Source organism: Triplophysa dalaica, chromosome 8 (genome assembly GCF_015846415.1).
Source record: "Triplophysa dalaica isolate WHDGS20190420 chromosome 8, ASM1584641v1, whole genome shotgun sequence".
In the NCBI taxonomy this organism is placed as follows: Eukaryota; Metazoa; Chordata; class Actinopteri; order Cypriniformes; family Nemacheilidae; genus Triplophysa; species Triplophysa dalaica.
In genome coordinates this window covers 18,936,062-18,954,829 of record NC_079549.1, presented here as the reverse complement: position 1 = coordinate 18,954,829, position 18,768 = coordinate 18,936,062, and the positions used below count along the sequence as shown (strand labels likewise).

At 36.4% G+C, this 18,768-nt stretch overlaps 2 protein-coding genes across 2 annotated transcripts; one reads left to right on the top strand and one right to left on the bottom strand.

Annotated features, from left to right (window-relative positions):
- Positions 1-109: 109 nt before the first annotated feature.
- Positions 110-11,456, bottom strand: stam2 (signal transducing adaptor molecule (SH3 domain and ITAM motif) 2). Its single transcript, XM_056755763.1, has 14 exons — positions 11,308-11,456; positions 7,412-7,496; positions 7,119-7,194; positions 5,714-5,809; positions 5,456-5,602; positions 4,393-4,459; positions 3,606-3,798; positions 3,328-3,422; positions 3,158-3,246; positions 2,987-3,074; positions 2,846-2,900; positions 2,612-2,768; positions 2,264-2,409; positions 110-1,615 (listed from the first exon to the last, which is right to left on the bottom strand). The coding sequence occupies exons 1-14, from the start codon at positions 11,345-11,347 to the stop codon at positions 1,414-1,416; spliced, it is 1,536 nt and encodes a 511-aa protein (XP_056611741.1). The 5' UTR covers positions 11,348-11,456; the 3' UTR covers positions 110-1,413.
- A 447-nt stretch (positions 11,457-11,903) lies between these two features.
- hacd2 (3-hydroxyacyl-CoA dehydratase 2) lies at positions 11,904-17,967 on the top strand. The gene is made up of 7 exons (XM_056755865.1): positions 11,904-12,103; positions 13,936-14,053; positions 14,506-14,524; positions 15,081-15,169; positions 15,817-15,938; positions 16,040-16,218; positions 16,402-17,967. Exons 1-7 carry the CDS (start codon positions 11,982-11,984, stop codon positions 16,482-16,484), a joined length of 732 nt encoding a protein of 243 aa, XP_056611843.1. The 5' UTR covers positions 11,904-11,981; the 3' UTR covers positions 16,485-17,967.
- The last annotated feature ends 801 nt before the right edge of the window (positions 17,968-18,768 follow it).

Sequence of the window (18,768 nt, the reverse complement as noted above, 5' to 3'; positions counted from 1 at the left end):
TTAACATTAAGATTCAATAAAAGAAATGAGACGAAATCTGCAGCAGTCAAGTCAGTTTCAAAGAGCTCTCCTCTCTCTTTCTGTAAATATGCAAAGTCTTAAAAGCAGCTATTGTAAGGTCATTTTTATTCATTGAAGACTATAAGAGTTCACCTTGTTACAAAATGAAATTGAAAAACGAGCAGGCAGGATACAAAGAAATATTGATGTTACAAAGAGAGTACAATACACATAAATCTCTTAAAACATATTATAGGTTTACAAATATACAGCAGCTTTCTAAATTAAAGTCTTGAGTCGATTTCTACTTTTATTCAATCTCTCGAAAGGCATCTGGTGGTAAATAAATGTTCATAAAGTTAAGGTGCAATACAGAAAAAGCGAGATAATTAACATCTAATATACAATATCTTTTATTAAACAGTTTAAGAAAATAATAAAGACAAATCTATATTTCCCTACACAATCCCATTTTACTAAGAATTTCGAAAATTGTGATTTTTGTCCTTATCATGGCATTATTAATTGAAGGTGGGGGTTGTCAGTAAAAAGTCTTTTGTTTTTTTCACCTACCTAAGAAGCAAAAAGCAACTATTTTTTCATTTCTGTAAAATGATAACACAATGTATGCAATTTTACATGCCTTAAATTAAATTGGACCACGAAAAACACCCACAACGCAAACACAAGCGGCACTTGCATATTATAAATATCAATATACAGTGAAACATATGGATTGACCATAAAGGGATTGCATCTGTGACTACTTTCAAATCATGTAAAGTTTGCAAAGGCTTTTACAAACATTACACAAAAGCCTTTAAACTGCTGTTACAATGCTGTCTTCTAATTCTGTCCCATAGTTCTGGACTCAATAACAGCAGCCAGAACCTTAAACCATCATTTTGTGAGTTTCTACAAGTGCCGAGTCTTGGCACGTGAATTCTTTCCAGATATGCTGTATGGTAATCTTTATATAATTGTCCTCTCTATAATGCATGATGCTATTGGAGTCTTCCTAACCAGAATGGAAAACACCACTGTGAACCTACCAATCAAAAGCATTATCTTTCAATAAAGAATGTTCATTACTATGATCTTATGATTCATAATCAGAAAAATTAAAATATGCTGGTGATTATCATGAGAGGACATCTTGTTTTAGGTTAGTGTGATGCATTCCAACGACTCTCAACCTGGCCTAAACTTCTTCATAGAGTTATTAAGAAGGAATGACAATTATGTTTTTGCGTCCATTGAGAGAATCTCTGTCCTGTGTGGATCAGGACATTATCAGCAAATGTCAAATCTTTAATGCACCTGCCATCAAAAACTCTCTCCACCCAATTTGACCACTTGGAATTTGCATTGGTAGAGACATAGCGACTGTGAAGTAGGACCTTTCACACAGCTTTACAGCAGGGGTTGCTGATAGTAAGCTGCTTGGTGCTGCTGGTGTGTAGGCTGGGCTGGGGCTGACATTGGATAGGAGGTTGGAGGCAGACCAGCATTAGCGTTTTGATAGGCAGATATGTCCATAGCCACACCCATCTGCGGCGGATAAGCGCCAGGTGCTCCAGGAGTGTGGTTCACGTATGCCCCATTCATGGGGCCACTGCAAGAATGAACAATATCACAGTTAATCAGGAATGTAACCTCTAACCCGAGTTTTATTTTCATCACACATTTGCAAGTAGTTCACGACAGCTGGGTATTTGGATTTATTTCAAAAACTTAACAAGTACTGAAAAGTGGAATGCATCGCAAGAAATGCAAAGAGGTCTTGAAAAGAAATGCAGTAGTAGGGGTGCAAAATATATCAACATTGGATGTGCATTGCGCAATATGGAAATAGCAATGCTTTGCAATAAAGAAATGATTTAAATACTTTTAGGTTATGCATTGTCAAAGTTTTGGGTTGAAAATGAATGTGTGTAGATTCTTCAGGAAGAATCATGAATGTCGGTAATTTCAACAAAATTTTCAGTTTTAAATGCATTTGAATTTAGTTCAGATTATTATGTTGCATTATTCAGCAAGTTTTCACATATTGCTGTTTTGTGAAGCCCTAGTAACCAGAATCCTGCAGAGCTGGAAATTAAACGGCCTCAATAACAAATCATATGAACCACACACCAGAATAATTTTAAATAAATTCAATCCATAAATAGACTGAGTATCATAATCTCTAGTTAAAATGAGAACAAGAACAGTATTCGGCAGCACCATCGCAATGAATGAATCAACAAAAGGGAGTGATTACCAGATATAGGGAGGTTGTGCTTGCTGACCGGCTGATGCTGAATTGACTGATTGAGGGAGAGAACAGAGAGGACCGGCCTGATCTGTACTATGACTATAGCCTTGAGGAACGCCAGAGGACATGTATGCTCCAGACGGCTGATAACCCTGAAATAAAACCGATAAGACATAAAAGAATCAGAACAATGAAAATGAGAATAACCAGATTTCTTCGTGGTAAAGCATGCAATGTACTACCAATGACATTGTACAATTTGCTAGCAATAGTCTTATGTCTGATTCTCAGAGAATCAGAGGAGTCATTTCAGATGAAGGCGTCTGTCAAAAGCACACGTGTAAATATTCCCACCTGCATAGCGAGCGGAGGAGGTGCTCCAGGGTAAGTGCCCTGCACAGACTGCATTTTGGAGTAGGCGTTGTAAAGGGGAGCTTCATTCATTAACTGGTTATACAGCTCAAGAGCTTCCAGCACCTTTACGTTCAGCTCGGACCACTCCGAGTGTTTCCTGCAGTAGAGAGAGAGAGATGGTTTCAAACATTGAGAATGCAACCAGTCCTGATGTTTAGCACCCTGGACACACACCTGTCCATTTCTTGAAGCTTCTCATCAATCAATGGGTTCATGTTTTCACAAGCACCTGGGAGGGGAGGAGTAAATAAATAAATAACAATTAACACAAAATGAAACCACCACTCAGAACTGTCTAGTAGAACTATCTGTTACCTTCTAATGCAATCAGCTCTGCGCTGTCGGGTGACGGATCTGCCGGGTCTGTGTTTTGGAGCAGGTAAATAGTTCTGTCCATCTTCTCCTGAAGAGGTAACAAAACCAACACATGAGATCAAACACCAAGAAAAAAGATCTGTAGACTCTATCCAGACATCCAGCACTCACCTCATCTATACAAACAGGCTCGGGTTCAGCTTTAACTTCAACTTCAACGATAGGCTCCTCAGGAACGGTGGTCTTCTCCATATACATCACTGTGACAGACAGAATTCGGGAGATATACATGTGCAACTACAACAGCATTGTACAAGACGACACACTAAACTGTGTATTACCAGGGTCTGGTTCAGCATTCAAGTTGGTGGTGACAAAGTTGGATGGGAAAAGCCCTGTTCCTCTGTGGTTCTCTCCTTTCCACCAGTTTGGATCACTGTTGGATAATAATATTGTAAAGCGTTACCACAATATTATTAAAAGTGTAATAAATCACAACTGTTGAGGATATCAGCATTGGCCATTAAAAATCCATAACTAATAACTAACTTAAAGTTATCCCTGAGACAGTGAACTCGTACATTTTCTCGAACAATCGGATCGTAGATGGGCAGTTTACCTGTCATCTAGAACCAGCACAAGCTCTCCAGCCTTAAAGGTGAGCTCATTGTCCTCAGCCGCCTCGAAATCGTAGAGGGCGCGCACCTTACGCGACTCCTTCACGCTGTTGGTGTTGTAGGGTGGATCAGCGATCACGGTGAGGGGTCGAGTCTCTACCTGTTGTTTCTGCTCCTGTAAGGACATCTCAATGGCTGCACAAAACAGGACATAGCCTTAATATATAGGCAATTCCAGCGCAATGGATGTGACACAAAAATGTATTTGTCACCAATTTACTAAATCCTTGTGGAAAGAGACAGAAAAATATCAGTCTATGCACAAGTTTTCTATTTAAAAAAGGGAAATAAACTTGAGTTATGGATGTGACAAAAAAGGACACGGTCTTTGGGAGACAAATAACTATAATGCACAAAAATGAAGTAATAGTACCCAATAAATGGAGTAGGGATGGCTCTTTATAGAACATAAAATTGTTGCTTTATTTTCATGTGCCCATTTATGAAGAATTTGTGCTGTTATGGATGTGACAATCCTGCAAATGGCATTTACCTATGCAAAATCATGCACTAAAAATAGTTAGTTTATAGTTAATATATTAAAAATAGGTGCTTTAAAAACTTGAAGAGAGACCTCACATGGGTAATGGAACTACCAACTGTTGATATTTGTGCTGTTCGTATAGTTAAAACCTTTGGTAAGTTATTTTCATGGTAAGGTTGACATTTTCACGGAATTGCCCATCTACCTATACAGCAAACTGTGCACAGAACTTCAAACACTCTCACCTTTGGCCAGGTCATCATCTGATATTTTGGTGACGGTAGGGGTGCTGTTGGGTTTTGCGCTGGAGTTCTGCAAGAAACAAGGATGACTAATTTCAGAAAATGAGCATCGATCAAACCTTCCAACATATATCATTCAATTTACTTTATATTTTGCATAAATCCACTTTAAAGGGAGAGTTTAAACCAAAAGGTAAAAACTAACCCGATTTTCTTTCAAACCCATATGACTTTTCTTTCACAAAAGGAAACATTAGGAAGATTGTAAGGGTTTGACAGCCTCAGTTCCCATTGACTTTTAGTGTATGGATAAAAACTGCATTATATTTTCTCAAAAAAAATCTGTTGTTGGTTTTATTGTGCAACTGCTATATCAAGACAGGACTACAACGCCCTCTGTAGGTGTACAATTGTAAATGCCAAAGGAAAGGAGTTATAAAAAATTCACAGGTAGATAAAGATTAGTTGCGAGTCGGTAATTCATGACCTACATAAATAGACCTTCAAGGGACAAAGTCTTCTGACCTGGTTTAATACAAAAGTGTATTGATATGTACTTATACAGATAAGTAGCTGTAGTCAAATATAATGGCTTAACACTACAAGGAGAGGAGGCTTAACCGACAATATGAGGCCAAGAAGTAGTTGGTAAAACAAATATGTTACAGGAAATTCCATTCTAGGCTTTTGCTTCACTTGTCTCAAGTTTGCACACATTCTTTAACACACAACTCATACGCCTCTAACCCACATAACTAAAGTTCCACCAGATGTCATGTGAGAAACTGCAGTCATTTTAGTCACATGATTTAGAATTCATCACTCACATTGGTGTTTTTGATAGCGCACCATTTTGGAAATGACAGAAACTTCAAAACTACACTGACCTGCCTGGCAAAACAACAAACATCTGTCACATTTCTGGTTCTCCTATAGGCACAGAACAACTAATGACTTCTGACACATGAGTCCAAGTTTAAACCCAGTCAAGAGACAAGGTCACTTATCTCGTCTAAATACAAGAACGGCTGATTCACTATTTTGTGAGTGGAGTTGGTAAGAATACCTGGTTGCTTGAGCTGGGGAATGTCATTCCTTCTTCCTTCAGGGATTTTATGGTGGCACTGATAAGGCTTAGTTGTGGGTCTTTCTGGAAGTCTTCGGCCCACTCGACCATCAGGGCCTTTAGTTTCTCGCCAACCTTTGGGTGAGCCTGAGGAGAAGAGAGTGGCAGACATCATTCAGTCTAATCCCTACTCCTAGTTTAAAAGCAATCTATGCAATTATATTTATTATATTTTAAACATGGAATAAAGTTGTTTACCCTGTTTAGCACTTGTTTAACTTCACTGGCGAACTCTCTCGAGCAGATTTCTAGGTGAAAAATCTTCCCGCTGTTTGAAACGCAGGCACCAAGCAACTACATGACAGAAATGACAAGTGTTTTAGGAGTCATAACACAAATCGTTTCTATCAGTTTCCACATTTTTGGAAAACTGAATTTTACTTTTTCATAATGTTGAAAGACATTTATGATTAGGCGATACAGAAAGTCATTTTGATTCATACTGATTAACTGATTCAGACATTTGTAAACCCGGCACACCACTTGTGTAGTCACTGACTCTGACTCACTGACTCAAAGAATGATTTGCTCTCAAACTGAATATTACCATGACTCGAGAGAAAATTTTACGTAAGCTCTATAAAAGTGATATCTGTCTGTTTAAATACTTCATTACGTATTCATAATAAAATCCATTAGTTATTAGATTGAAGCTTTTTAAGGCTTGCCTTAAGGTGGGTTTTTACTTATGCGTCGGACCTACACCGTAGGCAACGCGCCGGTTTTTGTTTATACTTGTGCGTTGTTGTCAGTGTCGACTGGCAATGGCCACTAGGCATCAGTGTCCACAGGCCTGTTGCTTGTGTGACCAAGACAACAGCCAAAGAAGAAACGGTTCGTTGTGTACGACGTCTGAAGCATTTAGCAGTGACACCACAAATCAAACAGTCACTTTTGCAGCTTGAGTTGTTAAATACAGAAGAACACTTAATTCCTTTATATAATTAGTTCGGAAATGCGTTAATGAGTTAACCAGACGATATTACTGAGTATTTGGACCTGAAGGGAGGGGGGTTCAAGCAGACCAATCACAGATCGTACAGGTTTCAGATTTTTTTTTCGAACATATAAAACTGTTTTGTATTAATTTTCTTAGTCCCTGATTGGACAATTCTCCTGGAAAAGTATGCGGCACGCCCACGCGGCAGCATGGAGAAAGAACATGGGCAGATGTCACTTTCACTTGTGTGCAGGAGAGAGAGAGCGAGAGAGAGCGAGAGAGAGAGAGAGAGAGAGAGAGAGAGATAGAGAGAGACAGAGAGAGAGAGAGAGAGAGAGAGAACCTGTTACGGCCGCTTTAATATGTGTAGGTAAGTTAAGCGTTTTTTCTTTACTTAAGCTCACAAACCTGATGAACAACTTAAGATCTTAATGTAAAGATAAAGCTAAAGCTGATGAGAAAGAATTTAGTGATGTCTTAAAATAGAGTCTGAAACATCTTCGCAGGCTGAAAATGTGAGAGTTTTAATCAATTCACTGCTTATTGTTAATTTATTGCACACATATAAATGTGATGAAGAATAGATACAAGGATCTCAGTCAGTGATGTAGTATTGGGTTTATCTCTTTTCCTGAAATATAGAACTGAGAGTGAAGGGCTCACCGTTAATGCTTGCATGGCAACATGAGGGACCTTGTGGTTGACCCGCTTCATAACTGACCGGAGGCAATCTTTTGCACTGAAGAAAAAAAATTGTGTATATCAGAAGAATTACCCATAAAGGCAACACTTGAAGAACACATGTTAAATACGTGAACAGATGTTTTTGATAAATAATGTTAACAGAACGATACATTTAGTTGTTCAACTCTAGCTCATATGCTGATATTTAAACAGAAAGTAGAAATCTGGTGAATTTTTCTTGGGGCAAACAGAGTGATTAAATTTCCACTCACCCAGTTGGAGTTGTTCCCACCCGGTCACAGATATCCATAATGAGGGCCCAGTCCTCTGTCGTATTTGTTTCACTAGTAGCTTTCTCTAAAATGCAAATGAGGATTCAGATGAGACCCTCAATACATTATTACGATGTCAAATTGTAATATACAATTTTCACAGAATATCTGTATTCTTGGTCAGTTTGGTCAAAAGTCTCTTCATTCAGTACAAGTCATAAGAAACCGATGAAAGCATAAACTCTTTCCTGATGGATTTAAACTCTTGCTTGAAAGTAGGTTTATACATTATGTTATGTTTCACCTGTAAGGGTTAATATTACCAGGCAGGGCTCTGCACTGCGACCATTTCCAATAATATTCACCTGTAGGCCCGCAGCCACTCATTTTAAGACACACAATCCAGACCACCAGTCTCAGGCTAGAAGGGGCGGGCCGGCAACAACATGCGATTTCGGATAAACGCATTATTGTTTTCATTGCATATTATAAGTTAGGTTCTTTATTGGAATCATCACAGTGCACATCTTTTTACATATGTGACCCTGGACAACAAATGTCTTATGGGTCAATTTTTCAAAATAGATTTTTACATAATCTAAAAGGTTAAAAATAAAGCTTTCTACCGATGTATGGGTTGTTACGATATGACAATAAATGGCTGAGATAAAACCGTTTACAACTCTGGAATCTGAGAGTGTGAAAAAATCTAAATATTGAGAAAATGGCCTCTGAAGTTGTTAGTCAGAGGCACTGTAGCAGGCCATCCACTCACAAAAATAAACTTATATATTTAGGATGGGAAATTTACAAAATATCTTCATGAAACATGGTCTTTACTTAATATCGTAGTGATTTTTGCAATTATAATTTTGACCCATACAATGTATTTTTGGCTTTTACCTAAAATGTTACCCTGCTACTTAAGACTGGTTTTGTGATCCAGGGTCACATATTATAATTAAAGTTTAAAATTGTAGTCAGGGCTGGGGAGTTACAAAATACCCGTAACTCAGTTACGAATTTAAAATAAAAAAATGTAGTAATTGTATTTAATTACAGTTACTTTTTTATGAGTGGTTATCAAATAACAGTTACATCTGAAAAGTATTTTAGATGACCATAGTGATTAATTGGAATTTTATGTCATTAATTTAAACATTAATATAAACTGTAACACACAATTAATGTAAACAGCAGTCAGTGATTCTCTGACTGTAAAAACGCTCATAAATTTCATACCCCTCGGCAGAATATACAAAATTTGAATAATTCTAACAAAATATTGGGTTCATAGAAATTGCAAGGTAAGTTTATTAAGTACTATCCTAAATAAGCTATTTCACATAATTTAAGTTAACATATACTCCACCGGACAAACTGTCTGAATGTTTACAAATTGCCACCTTTAATCTTTTTATGTCAGCCATTACCTAAATGATCAATGACAATGACCGTTTTTAGGTTTTGTGATAGTTGTTTGTGAGTTCCTTGAATTATTATTCGCAGTTCTGACTTATCTTGATATACACTTCCAATTGCGAACTATAATGTCCAATGAGTTTGAACAGGATGATGTGTAAAGATTTTTTATTTTGTTTAAAGATCATACTTTTATTACTGCCCATCACATGTGTAACTACATGTTTCAATGAAAACAAAATAAGTACAATTTAGCCTCTTATATTTTATTATATATTTATAATAAATTAACAATTTGTTGAATTATTTTTATATGAATCGTATTAAACTATTTGTTGAATGGGTCCGTGTAGCTTTATCACATTTAAGTTTAGACAAGAAACGGTTCTTATACTTCTACTCAAAATACTTTCATTTATTATTGCCCTTTATTTGAATAATTACATGTCTCCCAGAAGACAAACCAAGAACAATTTAACCTATTATCCAATTAAAAAAAGTTTACACACCTCAGCTTTAAATGCATTGGGTTGCCTTTTTGAGCATCAGCCTTTTTTCCTTTTCCTTTTTGTAAGATTGTCAGCTTTTTTGTTTCAAGAAATATTATGGAAAACTGCTGTTGTTTAAAGGGGTCATATGACAGATATAAAACAAATATTATCGTTTGCTTTAGATGTAATGCAATGTGTAGAGGAAAACCAAGTCCTGTTCGGCGATCCCTTTGTGTAACGTACCTTATTAGTATTCCAAAGTATTCTAAAGCAAAATACCCGTGTTCGTATGGACAGGGCCTTGAACTTTGCTACACAGTGAAATATCTTCGGATGGGCTTACGTTTCCGATTTGATGCATTCGCATGCGTAATAATGGAAGTCAATTGAAAGAAAGTTAAATGTAACCGCGGATTTATTCTGTGGCTGTTCGAGTGTGCATGAGTGTTTCTTCAGGTGTCTTTGCAGGGGTGTGAGTCAGGCACATCACAATGATTTTAAAGTCGATTATCGGAAAAAATTTTAACACATCGCCCAGCCCTATTGCATAGGCGCATATTGTGGGTGTAACATATCCCCACCATTTATTTGGGAAGAAACTGACAAATGCCTGGGAAGGTGTTTATGTAATGACCATTATCATCTAAAACTCATGGAAAATGCCAGATGTGCCTCTTTCTCACCATGTCCCCAAATGGCAGCTTGGGAACCACATACTGTGAAAGCTGGAGTCGAAAAGTGGAGTAGCAGACCGCCCACTATATATGATAAATATTCCAAAGCAGTTTTATTACACACAATTTATTAAGTGCTGCGTCTGATCTCCCTCAGTTTTTTTGCAGTTTGAGAGCTGGCTGTAACCCAGGCTAAACACAAAGTTCACACGGACTAATGAGCAATTTAATTTCATCGTTTGTAAATCTCAAATCAAATGATATTAATTAGGCATATATATATTTCATATATTTTAATGATTAATTTTTCGGTTCGATTGTATTCTGTGGTGGACAGTCGGCTACAGTATAATAACGTTATTCATTAAAACTCGCCGCAGTGATATGAAACTGTAATGTGGTTTACAGATCTGGAACTACTTTATTGGTGTGCGCTTCCTGAAAAAACAATGCACAGCCTTAGAATGTTCCCCAGCCAATCACACAGAGGCATTCAACAGCCCCTGTATATAATCAATGATAACCAAATAGCGTAGTTTATCAGTGCTAAATTGATGTTCCTTAAAAATTATTCAATCCTACATTTTTGTCTGCGCTCCTAATTTTTATTTTAATTAAGGATGAAGTAATTAAGTTACCATAGTGTCCTGCCAGGTTTTGATGAAGTATTGAAATGTAAATATAATGTTTGTGGATCCGTTACTCTGAATGCAAGAAGCTTGTTATGCCTGTTCTTTTGTATAAAGTAACGTTAGTCTAGCCAACTTGTCACAACAAGCAAAACAACCATCCCTCTCATATAAAATAAAAACATGTGTTTTCTTTTACGAACAAAACAGGTTTAACTCGAGAAATATTTTAAAAACCTTCCTACATTACAAAATAAAGGCAAATGAAGGCTTTTTTTATAGATTTTATAGAAACTCAACTCACAAATTAAACTTATATTAAATAGAAATGTTGTTTCAGATCGAAGCAATTATCCTAAAATAACAACATTACTTATCGTGTAAACCCAAACAGCTCAAAACGCATCGTTTGAGTAAACTTATAAAACAAACAGAGGTTAGGACCTCTGTCAGCAAACACAACATTATAAGTTTTTGCCTATTGTTTGATACTGTCATCTTGAATAGGTCTGAGCTCATAAATATGAATATCCAAAGCATAAGAAAACTTCTACAACTCAAAAAAAACGATCAGTGGGAGAACAAGGAAACCCCTTAAAGATATGTGACTATGACTGTATAGAAATCGGCCCTGTCAGGAACGCACTCACTTCGATATAAAACAAGACTGTCAAACTTACCCGCATCCTGATCGAATGGGTTTTGGCCAAATAAAGGCATTTTGTGACCTCTTCTTATCTATTAATACCGAAATAAAAGCGTGTTGTCTATGTAGATCGACGAAATATCCTTCCCACATCCATTAAATTACGTTCACTTCAACCAGTTGCTCTTCCGTAAACTTAGTAGACCAACACGATGCCTGAAAGAAATCGCACAATGTTTATTACGCTAACAAATCATTTTAGAATTAAGCCATGTGTCAGAATTTGACCATTTATATAGAACTGAAAAGAGAATTATTCTAAGTGTTTACAATATCATTTTTTTTACAGTCAGGCATAAATGTCGGGTCCCCTTAAACTAGAGAAAACGTAGCGCACTGCCATCTAGGGTGCGGAATAAATCTTCATAAAATATGTTTAACCCCATCCCAAACAATTAAATGAAATCACATACATTGTTTGTGTTCTTATTAGTATTATTACTCAATGCTTAGTGTTTTGTATAAACAGCTATTTCAAACAATATTGCTCGCGGTCCATGAATGAAAGAAATGCACAGATTAATTAGCTTCTGTCATCGACAGGGGGCGCCACAAGCGCAAGGATCTCCTATACATGTCAAAAAGGCCATCCGCCTTCATTCACCCGGACCACTTGGATGATCCAGTCTCTCTAATGATAGCTCAGTCATGTCGGCACCTGCTATGGGGACCAGCAAAACAGCGCACGATTCGAGCAACAAGAAGAAAAGGGGACCCGGAACGCTGGCCACCGCTTACTTGGTCATTTACAACGTGGTTATGACAGCAGGGTATGATGAAAATCCAATGCGCTTCCGTGCTCTCTGTTCCAACGAGTGACAGCAAGAATGGGTAGTAGTAGGATTTCCGCCACTGTGCTTGCACTGTTGTTTTTCTTTTGAGTTGACGACTGTAGTGTTTAAAATAGCGCATTAAATGTATTTAATAATTCTACGAATCAAATCAACGCAATGCAATACATTCAAAGCCTATTAACGGCGCGTGTAATCTTTCAGCACACGACCGAGATTCACATGGGTCTACAGTACATGCATGTATTGTTCTATTTAAACAGTAACTTGTTCTCAGTGTTTGTCTAAATGTATGTATGCAAATTCAGCGGGGTTTTCAGTTTAATAAGTTAGTCAGTGTATGCATAAATGAATGAAAGTCCACTTTAATGGTACAGTAGTGTCATAACTTGATAACTGTTGCACAATATTGATGTCCGATTTGGGAACGAATCTTTGCCTCAACCTGTTTTTTCAGTGAGTCGGTCGAAAAACCAGAATTTCGGACTAGATGGGTGACAAAAATAACACATAATTTAAAACAATTGATGCATCTTAATCTTAATGGTGAAACCCTTTTTTCAATGAAAATAACTGGAAACGAGCTGATTGGTTCATAATAAATTGGACTAAATTAAGAGCTCTTTTCCAAAACGCTATAAATCCGTTTTAATAGTTTTCATGAAAATGACATTTTTTACCTAGACCCACACATTTAGTTGATATTCAATTTATCCTGTAAAAATGGTCTGTTGGCTCAGTCTGACCATGTTAAACAATGATTGTTAAATGAAACAACAATATTGTCGATTATAAATTCAAATTGTTCTTTTCAAAACGCTACAAATCCATACTTTTTTCAAAGTATTTTCGGTTTATTTCTTTTTAGAAACAAACAAACAAGAGAACATGAAACATATGACATCAGGGACTCATACTATAAATTAATATAAATCAAATAAATGCAAATGCATGAAATAAATAACAGCCAAATAAAATAAATAGTAACAAACTAAATAGTAAAATAAAATAAATATTTTCAATTTCATGTTTCAATATTTTCCACAACATACAACACATTGTTTAGACATAACACATACAAATACGAGTGAATTCTGATAGCTCGAGAGGACATATCGCATTTAGGCTAAAAACAGGTTCGGGATTTATAGCGTTTTGGAAAGAAACTGCATCTTGCAGTACATTTTAAACAAGGAAATATAGCGATTTGGCATGAAACATTGATGGAGCAGTGAATAGGTTTAGTACACAGCAAAATGGCATGACAATTTGGCACTTAATGCATTTTGGAAAAGAGCTCTTCATACACTCATCTGTTGTAAAAAAATACCATAGTTACCCAACGGGGTGTGATGTCTGTTATTTGGGGGCCACAATGGGCTTTTTCTACAGTTAGGTCTAGTTTTTACCACCCCATCTTGTTTTACTTCTTGACCTTGCAATTCTTTTGAGTCAGTTTAGTTTAGTATTGCTGAGGTCATTTATTTGGAGATATTCAGAAGATGATGTGGAAGGTTCTTGTGTGCATGCTAGTATGCTGGTTGCTGGACTATCCTTTCTCTTCCAGGCATTAAAGAAGTCAAATGAAAGCTGAATCTAAATGCATTGTTACTTACGTCCACATGTACCACTGTCTGAATTATGTGTGTTAGCATAAATGGACTGGATTCTTTATTGAAATGAGACTGTTACATCCCATAACTGTCTGTCAATCCCTGTGCTGTAATAGATTTGCATGCAGTTCTGTGTTTGTCTGCTTCTTCAAAACCAGTGGCACAACGGAGTTACTCTATTCTTCTTATTTCATTTAGGTGGCTCGTCATTGCTGTTGGGCTTGTTCGAGCGTACCTTGCCAGAGGCAGCTATCATGGGCTTTATTATTCCATAGAGAAACCCCTAAAATTCTTTCAAACTGGTGCACTTCTTGAGGTGAGTGACATGAGGGCTATTCAAATTTGAATGCATTTAATTAATGCTTTATTTTTACTGCAATTAAACAAACGTATAAATGCACGTGCAAAATGCAAATTTTTCTGCTCTCCATTTTTTCAATTAGACAAACCCTAATTTATGATTATATAATCCTGATATTTATTATGTTTCCTTGAGTTAATTCAATTATTTGAATTAAACTGTTCGCTGCCTAATGTAAAAAGCTTGACTGGGTCAGCTGCAGTAACTGAAGATTAACTAAAGGGTTAATAAGTACCCACCCATCTCTTGTGTCATTGTGTCACAGTGAGCCAACAGTGATCTCTTAGTAAAGTAAATTTACCTGGCATTTAAAATATATAGTTCTCTCTTCGTGTAGACTGTTTGCATTTGATTATTTTTGTGAGGGTCGTGCACTGTTTAATATTTGGTCTTTTCCCACCTTACAGATATTGCATTGTGCCGTTGGTAAGTAATGACTCATTACATAAATCTATATTATAAATATTTACTCGGTTAAGTATAACAATGAGAGTGTCTATGCAAGTGAAGCTCTTTAACTCAGTAGTATGGGCACTGGTTTCTCGCTGTCTAGCAGTGTGATGTGATAAAGCAGATGTCTCGCTGCAACCGTGGAACACAGAGTTCACAGTCCACACCTCATTATCTGGGACTCAATGCTTAATGTGACCTTTCCCAAAGCAAATAACCAGCCACATGCAGCTGGCTCTGTTACATCAAATCTCTGCCTTTATTATTGCTGTTCTTACATTTAATTTGTGTCTTTTAAAGTCTATTTGTGTGCTTTCTTTTGTTGTGTAGTGTATTTTAAAAAATGATTCTCTGACAACATTTGTGGTCCACAAGAATCTCCGATCAGAGATTTAAAAATGTATTATTTTCTATACAGTTTGTAATTTTAAATTCTCTATTACAATTTATGTCTGCATGAATGCTCTGATTATAGCTTCATTGCAGGAATCGCCTGGCTAATCTCTTTACCTTTTTTTTAAATGCTGTGAAGGAATCGTACCCTCTTCTGTGGTCCTTACTGGGTTCCAGGTGATGTCACGGGTGTTTCTTACCTGGGCAGTCACACACAGTGTTAGAGAGGTAAGTCTGCACCATAAATCAATTTTCTTTTGATCATTATCATCAATAATCAAACCCATAATGAGTAGTAATAAAATATTTTGAATTCTGTTTATGAAGGCAAACTTATTGTAGACAGTCTACTACCACCTGGTGGCTACTTCTGTGTTATAGCACCCGTATTCAGAAATTGACAAACAGCTATTGTTTTAAAATTTTATCATTCTTTGCATTTACCTATAATGTTTTTCTTTTTTGGAAACTTAGAATTAGGGTTTGATTGTCTATCCCAGAGAAAGACAACTATGCCAAAGGGTATACTGTAGGTCTGTCAGTTATTGTATTCCTGCGAGCAACCTGCCTGAACCAAAACTGGAGAGTAGTACTAATATACTGTATGTAGTGTCTATTGTTGTTGTTGTTGTTAAATAACCCCTTTCAAGCCTGTGTGTGTGTAGAGACAATGTTGGAATATTTGTGAGATCTGAAAGTTTTACATGCTTCTTTCTATTTTCGAAGTTATCTTTGTGTGATGAGTGGCTTCGTTGAATTGGAATGGAAGCATAGCGGACATAACTGCATGGTTCTCGACTTGACAATACTCATTGAAACTTGCATGCTGTGGAGTTCCATTACTTCCTTATAATTAATAGCTCCTCCTGTCTTAGGTCCAAAGTGAAGACAGCGTTCTTCTGTTCGTGGCGGCCTGGACCATCACAGAAATCATCCGTTACTCCTTTTACACCTTCAGCCTGCTCAACCATCTGCCTTACCTCATCAAATGGGCAAGGTAAATGTTTCATATGTTTAAATAAAGTGGACACCACATGCACCTCACTACTTATAGTAAAAACGGAGTAATGGAACTTACCATCTTGCAAACCTTCACAGGTACACATTTTTTTTTGTGCTGTATCCAATGGGTGTGGCGGGTGAACTTCTGACCATCTACGCTGCTTTACCATACGTGCAAAAAACAGGACTTTACTCCATCACCTTGCCTAACAAGTACAACTTTTCCTTCGACTACCACACCTTCCTTATCCTCGTCATGATCTCCTACATTCCATGTGAGTTCCTAATTCACTCAAAAGAGGAACGTTTTTTAAAAAATGTTTTTATATTGATATTCTGTGCATAAATAAGTTGCTCTTTTGATCTTGTGTAACTGTAAAAACTCTCAATGCTCGAGCTTGTCTGATCAATCAACAGCTCTGTTTCTGTTAATGAGTGTGTTTGTTTGTGTTTTTCAGTATTCCCACAGCTCTATTTCCACATGATGCGCCAAAGGAAGAAAGTTCTGGGTCACATGGATGAGTACAGCAAAGTGGAATAACTTGCCCCGACGTGCGCTTATCAGACTGATTGCACCAATGGAGAAAGAGGATAACCTTAAAAACCCACACTTTACAGATTAAAAAAAGAAGAAAAAGCCTTCTTGTTGATAAACAGGACAGATATTAAGATGATTGCTAATGTTAATACTTTGGTAACAAGAAAACTTTTGCTTTTGGTGATTTTAGGGCTCGTGTGACTACATTAAATGCTTGTTTTTACTTTAGAGGCGAATTGCATTACCAAACTAAAACATACAAGTTACTGTGTGAAGATCTTTTTGCTAAAATAGGTTAACTGACCAAATGTTGTAGACTTTGACATTCAGAGAAAATTGCAAGACATATGTCTATGGTGTTTTCAAACAGAAGGAATATCCCATCATTCAATGTTATGTGCTCTGCATTATAATTCAGGCATTTTAATCGAATGACTTAAATATTTGCGTCTCACACACCTCATTTATTTTGTTTTATATTTGAGTATGTGAATAATGTTTTGCATTTAACACTTTAAGTGATTCCTCAACTTCATAATTTTCCTCCATTAACTTCAAAACGCTGGTTTATTCCTACTGTACTGTACAATTATTAATATTTTATTTGTTTGTTTTGTAGTGTGTTTTTTTAAATGGCCATTTAGGATCAAAAGCAATTCCTCAAACCATTGTTTATTGGTTATTTTGTTCTGTAATAGATAAATATCAGTCTTGGTTGGTTTGTGACTGTTTGCCCAGGAAAAGTGTTAATCTCAAAGAAACTGTTTCAGACCTCAGTCAACGCTGCTAATGTATTAGATGTGGAAGTGTTCGGCTGTGTGAAGGCTACAGGGGTACAGCCCGAGTTAAAGCGAGCACTAGCCTCGGCTCTGGAGCTTATTGGATTTGAATGCCTCTAGTCATGCTTGCTCAATGAGTCAAATCTAATAATGTGTAGAAAAGGCTCAGAGTCAAGACTAACTTAACACTAAATTGTCTTTCTACGTAATTGTCAGAGCAATCCAACTTCTCGGCCTCCGATAAAACCTAAACTTTATATTTTTTAAGTATGACCCACGCTAAGTTTGAGTGTCTTTGCAAACAAAGTGGTCTGTTTTCCATATCAAGCCTTTTCCAGAAAAGATTAGCATGGGATGAGATGCTTGTAGGCTGGAATACAACTTTGATAGTGCATGTAAAAGTGGTGTGGCAATACCTCGATTAACAGAAGCATGACCCTTCAATAAAAATGCTGATTTTGATATTAAAGTTTTGCATGGGACCAGCAAACTTTGTACGGATAGTAATCGAATGATATATATTTACAATAAACCATAACATGGGAAGCAAAACCATTTGCATCCAATTTGTCAGGACATGTGTGCTTACAGTATATAGATTTAAAACATTTATTTGTTTTGTTTTCAGTGTTTCAGCTGTAGTTAAATTGGAAGTGTTGTCTCTTTTATCTAAACATACTGACCATTAAACACCTGTTTAATTCATAGTCATGAAATCTACGTTCAATCGTCCTTCACATGATGGCAGTAGAGCTCTATCCATGACACTGACATATTGTAATGGGGCAATATTTTTTGGTTTAGCTGATTTTCATAAACCACATATTGCATTTTTTTAAATACTTCAATTTAATTGATGTTATAGTTCATTTATATACAAATAAAATAATTTTACAGGGTAATTTAATGTTTTGCTTTCACCCTTGAATTTTGGTAGCATTTTTTAATCACTTATCACTAGTTTTTTTGTTGCATAAATTATAAAAAATGTTATCCTCTAACTTTTTTTGATATTGTTTTAATAGTTAGTCAATCGGAATTAGTGTGAAAATCCTGTTTCTTGTGCTTTGATGTTTTCCTGTGGAAAAAAAAGTACTCTACAATCCTATTTCATGTCCTTATATTATATTTAAGCAGTGTTCATTATGAAAGGAAATAGTTTAAAGTTTAATATTCCTTAAGGTTTATATCTCATCTGGTGAAAGGATGGAAGTCATGAGCCCCATGAAAAACGAAATCAGACAAGGGGAGACTGTTGACTCCAAACCTTTTGTCAGACTGCCATTAAACAGTTATTTTCTTTTTACTGTGGCCAGTTGTAAACATATGTTTTACATACTTCAAATATAAAAATGACAGCACATTGTTTCCAATAACATTCAAATAAATGTCCTGAAGATAAATGCCTAATATTGAATTGATTCTCAAGTCAAATGCTTCGCAAACTCCCTCATAATTTTTGATCTTTGTATTATTCTAAAGTTTCATAAACCTTTTAACAAATATTT